At 28.0% G+C, this 6,640-nt stretch overlaps 2 protein-coding genes across 5 annotated transcripts in view; both read left to right on the top strand.

Annotated features, from left to right (window-relative positions):
- Positions 1–5,179, top strand: part of LOC100188938 (dolichyl-diphosphooligosaccharide--protein glycosyltransferase subunit 4) — an 11,795-nt gene extending 6,616 nt beyond the window's left edge. For 2 of the 4 annotated variants that reach the window (XM_029486144.1, XM_029486145.1), the window contains exons 2-3: positions 1,263–1,380; positions 1,446–1,578. In XM_029486144.1, the coding sequence (XP_029342004.1) occupies positions 1,264–1,371 (108 nt within the window). In that variant the 5' untranslated portion in view covers position 1,263 and the 3' untranslated portion in view covers positions 1,372–1,380; positions 1,446–1,578. 4 annotated transcript variants of the gene reach the window in all.
- LOC103310421 (tigger transposable element-derived protein 6-like) lies at positions 1,714–4,475 on the top strand. Its single transcript, XM_008188673.1, has 2 exons — positions 1,714–3,100; positions 4,393–4,475. The coding sequence occupies exons 1-2, from the start codon at positions 1,714–1,716 to the stop codon at positions 4,473–4,475; spliced, it is 1,470 nt and encodes a 489-aa protein (XP_008186895.1).
- Positions 5,180–6,640: the final 1,461 nt, after the last annotated feature.

Genomic DNA, 6,640 nt, shown 5'->3' on the forward strand with positions numbered 1-6,640 from the left:
GATAACGATAATATTTGGTGGTCGTCAAAAATTACTAATCTTGTTAATTTAGACGAAACAGATAATGTTTAATATCGCCAAAAATTTTTTTACTAAAATATGTACTTATTTACTAAATATATAAAAATATGTATTTATACCAAAATATGTAAAAATATTTAAAATAAATTTGGGTTTATTTTAATTAGAATGATTTAAATTGTATACATTTTTTATCGGAGTTAAAATACCTCATTTCAATAAAAATATGTATTTACAATAAAATCCGTTCCCTAATTATTGTATTATATCTTTGTAATTATTTTTTTTAACTTTTCATAATACCTTCTATTTTCATGAAATAATTACAATTTAAACATGAATAAATAAATTATTTCAGACTATTTTTTTCATAGACCTTTTACTCATAGACTGGCCCTCTTCACGTTTCCGCCGTGTCATGATAGGTGGCGCTTTTCGGTTACTGAGTTACTCTGATACGGTAAAAAAATAATCGTTATAATATAATATTATCTCGTAGTGTTTTTGAGTTTTTTGGCACGTTTATGTAATACTGTTATCCAGTTAAGTTATTTTTTAATACACCGAATGCAAGATTTTATGGTAGCACTGATCCATAAATGGGCTGCATCACTGCGCTATGTTGGCATGCGACTATCAATGTATTTAGTATAGGATGGGCCGGTCTATGAGTAAAAGGTCTATGATTTTTTTAATAAATCTTTAATAATCAGAAATTAATCGGTTTTTTTCAAAACCGGTATTAACCGGTTTTAGAACCTTTATATTTTTTTAGAAAACCAAAACGAAACCGGAACCCTTAAACAAATTAATTTAATAACCGGAACCGAAACACCCTTTAGGTTCCAGTCCTTGGTTACAATAGATAATGTTTTTCTTCTGGACACCAACTCAAATGTTAATAGTATATTTACTAATTAAGATTGATATTAGAAAGAAAAAATTATTTGATCTTTCTAATTTTGTTACCACACTGTCTATTTAGAGTACTCTACCTATGCATTTGTTGTCTCCGTTTTACACGACATAGCAAATTTTTGTTCACTAATTGCTAGTTAGTTCATACTAATATCATTCTTGATTAGTAAAGAATACTATTAACAATTGAGTTGATATCCAGAAGAAAAAGTTACCTGTTGAAACATAATATTTTTTTTATTGTAAATGTGTACATTTTATTACTATTTATACTAGGTATTATGTAAAAAGTATTGTTTTTATTTTATATTTTTAATTTTTAGAATGATTACAGACGTTCAATTAGCTGTATTTGCCAATGTATTGGGTGTCGGCTTATTTCTCCTAGTTGTTCTCTACCATTACGTGACGGCAAATTTCCCATCAAAATAATTTTTTATTGTAAGTATAAGACTTTATTTTATCAAAATATATTATTCTCATTACTTTTTAGTTTTTTATTTTAGGTTGCAAGTTTATACACAATTGTGTTCCAGTATCTAGTTTAATATGCCTCTGGTTATTGTAATACTTTGATCCCACATAATACGCACATTTTATTGTTATAATCTTAATAATGTTAAAACTTTTTAAACCTTTTTAGTACCTACATGATAATGTTATCTTGTGTATTTTGAATCATTAATGTGTTCCCCCAGTACCTGTTTTTATATGATTTGTGAGTCAGTATAGAATCTTTATTCGTTGTCAATTGTTTGAATAAGTGTTAGCATAATGAGTTTAAAAATATCACGTATTGCGCTTAGTCTCGCCGAGAAGCTATCAATTTTAGACAAATATGACTCCAATCCTTCATTAGAAAAAACAAAGTTAGCAGAATCACTAAATATATCAGAGTCTACTCTACGAACTATTATTGTCAAAAGAAAAGAAATACAAAAACGTGCAATTGAAGGATCAAACCAGCGAAAGAAAATAAAAAATGGAAAATATTTTACTCTTGAACAAATTCTGATACAGTGGATTAATGAAATGAATGCTAATTCTACGCCTCTAAATGGTCCTATTATTCAACGTCGAGCATTAAAAATTGCTAAATCGTTGAAAATCACAGATTTTAATGCGACAAATGGCTGGTTGGATCGATTTAAGAAAAGAAACCTAATTCATTACCAAAAAGCCACTAAAAAATCTAAACCAGTAAATGATGAGGATATAAATGTTTGGTTTTTGAACATTTTACCTAGACTTAAAGAAAAATATGCTTCAAAAGACGTTTTTAATGCTACTGAATTTGAGTTATGTTACAAACTAATGTCCAACAAATTACTTGGTTTTAAAAATATTAAACGCATCAAAAGATGTTATAAAAGTAAACCTAGCAGAGAATTTCTCAAAGTACTTATCTGTGCTAATTCTGATGGAACAGAAAAATTTAATCCACTTGTAATTGGAAAACCATTGAAACCTAAATCTTTCATTGATAACAAATCTTTCCCATGTGAGTATTCTGTAAAAAAAACTACATCGATGACCAATGAGAATTTCTGTTTTTGGGTAAAAAAATTAGACAAGAATATGATCGAAAATAATCGGAAAATTCTACTTATTGTAGACAATTATAGTTCAACTATTCCAAAAGATATTGCGTTGAAAAATGTAGAATTAGTATTTTTTCCACCATACATTACAAAGAATCTTCAACCTCTGAATCTAGGTGTGATTAATGTCTTTAAACAATACTATGAAAAGCACTATCTAAATGTCTTAAAAAATTCAAACTCTAAGCAGCTTAACATAATATTGAATGCATTACGTCATATAACTGAAGCATGGAGCAGCATACAGCCACAGGTAATTGCTGAATGTTTTAAAAAATCTGGAATTGAATGTAATTCTAATGAAATAATTGATGATGATATTACTAGTGAAGCGATGGTATCGATAAAAAAGAAATCAACACATTTTAAAAAAGCCAGTGGAGACAACAAAAATCTAATGATCACACAGCACAAATATGTACAAAATAGTGAAGACTTAATTGATATTGCTGAAGATAATGATAGCGATGAAGATTCTGATTCTGGCCAAAATGAATCATTATTCGACGCAATTAATGCTATCAAAATAATAAGGCGTTATCTCCCAACATTAAAAGGAAGTAAAGCGGCTATGTCTAATATTGATCGAGTTGAACGTTTTATTTTTTCTAAAATGCCACATTTATAAATTAAATACTTAAAAAAAAAGAACAATTTTAATATTATTATATTACATTCAAAACATATTACGTAATTTAATTGGTATAATTTTATTTTTTTTATTTTTAATATGGGATGTATTTTCTAAGATCCTTTGAATACATATTAATGTAATTTTACTTTAAATAAATCATAATTATTAAAAATGTTAATGTGTCATTACATAGTTAATTTCTCTTTTATTAAATTGACAAACTTAAACTATTACACAATTTACAAAAAATCAGTCTTATAATCATTTACTGGAGTAAATATTTTTTATATTATATTTTTGTTTGTTGACTGAAGATACAAAAATTTGATTGCTACAATACGAGAATTACTGTTTGAGAAACTGGCAACCCTAGTACTGGGGTAACATTTATTACGAGATTGAGTTCTTAAAATTACTGAAACTGACACTAGATTTTAACAAGATAAATTTAATTTAGATAACACATGATTAATACTTGCATATTTTATTCTATGCAGTAACTGAGTGATCAATATGAAATTATATTTTATACCAAATTCATGTATATACTTACACTGAATTATGATTAAAATTGTATTAACTGGTTTTTATACTCAAGCTTGATTTAGGTATCAAAAAACTATGGATCAAGTTTTATGATTACTGTATATTATACTCTATTCGCCGAGAGTTGACCCACTTGCGCGCATGCACACTGAGCCGCCGCAACATTCAGACCCCCCGAGTAAGAGACTGGCGGTCTGTGATTGGTCGGCGGTGTTCGGCGATTGGCAGTGCTCATCGAAGTAGGCAGCTGCTATTGGCGACGATCACCACTAGCACTTCAAAGACGAGACGGCCTGCACGGCCGCGACCAGTTTTCGTCGAGCTAGTGGGTCAACTCTCGGCGAATAGAGTATAGTTGATGTAATTCAATTATGTTTCTTAGATGCTTTGAATATGATTTTGTTGTACATAATATATAATAAAATATACAGTATAAAATGGTTGGAGAGGGCAGGGTGCTTGTACTAGTTAACAAGTCTTTAACATGACATCTTATATTATAATATAATGATCGTACATTAGTCAATGATTTCCTAGAGACTTGAAAATGATTTATATCAAATGAAATTGTATTTATTATATAGTGATTTTTACTATAGATTAGGATAGAATAATTAATAATTAATCATAATATTTAAATCATCATAATATATAATTTTTACATTTTTACAGAATATCAATATGAATTACATTCCGGTGAGCTGCAATATTTAGCAAGATGTTCAACTACGGGTTGGATATCATTCCATACTTAAAATAAAATGAAATAATACTCAATTTTCAATGTTGGATTATGAATACTACAAACTACATCCACCAATTCAATGTTAACAGAAAATTAATTTAAATTAGAATAAAAATATGCAGGGTCATTCAAATCACAGTAATTTAAAATTTAGAGTATGATTGAATGGCCCTGCATATTAGTGTTTTTTTTTTTCACTAATTCATCAATGCAATAATTCATTTCATAAAAAACAACAATTTTTTTATCAAAATAATATATTATTTTCATTTTTAATATTCTTTTTATAATTTTATTTCCATACATTAAATTAAATATAATTTATTTGTGTTTTATTATCAAAGCTATATAATGAACACTATTTTCTTAACTTAAATTAAATTATTAAATATTTATACTTTGTTCTATTTTGCAATTTGATTAATCAACTTTATTGAAATACAAATTACAATATTATCTGTTTTTATAATTCTATTTATTAATAAATCATTATTAACAATGGCTATGAGGCTTCTGTCTTCAAAAACTCCCAGTATTCAGAAGGCAGATAATGTTAAGCAAAATGTATATACAAATTTATAAAATGAAATAAATTGTACCTCTGATTAAACAATAAATTAATGTATTCTAAAATTATCAAATTCTGGGGAAATAAAAATTACAATATAATATTTTGTCACTATAACTTAATTAAATCTCTGCAGTCGACAACTATTTATCTGTATATTATATTTTATAACATGTATAACATTATACTGTTAATGAATTAAGGGGATTCGATACTGTGATTTTCTGTTTTTGTCTAACACACGCGTGACATAGTATTTTAAGAGTTTTTTTTTTTTGCCAAACATACCAATTGATTTAATGAAGCGATACAAATTCTAAAAACAGATTTGAATGTGTCGTCAAGTCTACTTGAAATCGACTTCCCACATTTGTGATTTTTTGATTTTGACTTCTCCAAAAATTTAAATTCTCCATTTTTTAAATACTTTTTTAATATGATATTTTTAGGAATTGGGGGTTAATATCAAAAATATGTGTAAGTCAATTTCAAGTAGACTTGATTACAAATTTATATTTGTTTTCAGAATTTTTATCATTTCATTTGATCGATTGGTATGTTTGTCAAAAAAACACGTCTAAAATACTATGTAACGCGTGTGTTAGACAAAAACAGAAAATCTCGGTATCGAATCCACTTAACATGTTCACTAATCATTGGTGCAAGGTACATTTTTTGCCTGGGCCCTGGGTATATCTATTGCAGGAATGGGTAACTGGTGGCCCGTACCATTTTGGTTTGCATACCATTTTTCATTGGCATCAAATCAATATAATGTTTATCGTAAAATGTAGATATAAATTCTTATCTAGTTTTAAACTGTTAAATGTAAATAATATTATATTAGTTATAGGGGTATAGTTAACATTAGGTTTTTTTTTTTTACTTCCTATGTTCTCGGGCCCACTAGATTTTTGCACATTCAAAATTGGCCCTCTAGTAGCATTGAGTTGCCCATCCCTGGTCTATAGAACAATATTGTTCTTTGGAATATCGCATACTTAAGAGGACTCTACACTTGCATATGTTGTCTCCGTCTGACAAATGTAAAACATAGTAAGAACTACTCAGGCTGTAGTCCAAGTTAAGCAACCAAATTTTCACACTAGAAAGAGGAAAAAATTGACTGTGCAATGTTGTTTTTAATTTTTTGATATCACATTGTTTTTAACTACTTAAAACCATGACAAAATAGATCTATTTTATTTGGAATAATCTATTTTTGGTATCTATCTATTCATGCTTAAAACTCTACGATTTATTTTATTTACAACATCATTTTAAACAGAAAAAAACAGTTTTTCAATAATGAAAAAATACACCAAGTACCAACTCTGCCCCCCCTCCCCCGGATCAGTCACAACACTACTGCATTAGCATAATGTGGAAATTGGCGAACCATTTCTCATCAAAATAATAGCATTACAATAACCATGAAGAATTGAAGACTAGAGTCTAGAATTTATACTAGTCTTCATGACAATAACATTGCACTTCAAGATTGTTATAATAGTTGCCTATTTTACTCTTAAAGGGGATTCGATACCGTGATTTTCTGTTTTCATCTAACACACTCGTGACATAGTATTCTAGACGTATTTTTTGTC

The sequence above is a fragment of the Acyrthosiphon pisum genome, chromosome A1, assembly GCF_005508785.2.
Source record: "Acyrthosiphon pisum isolate AL4f chromosome A1, pea_aphid_22Mar2018_4r6ur, whole genome shotgun sequence".
NCBI classification, from domain to species: Eukaryota; Metazoa; Arthropoda; class Insecta; order Hemiptera; family Aphididae; genus Acyrthosiphon; species Acyrthosiphon pisum.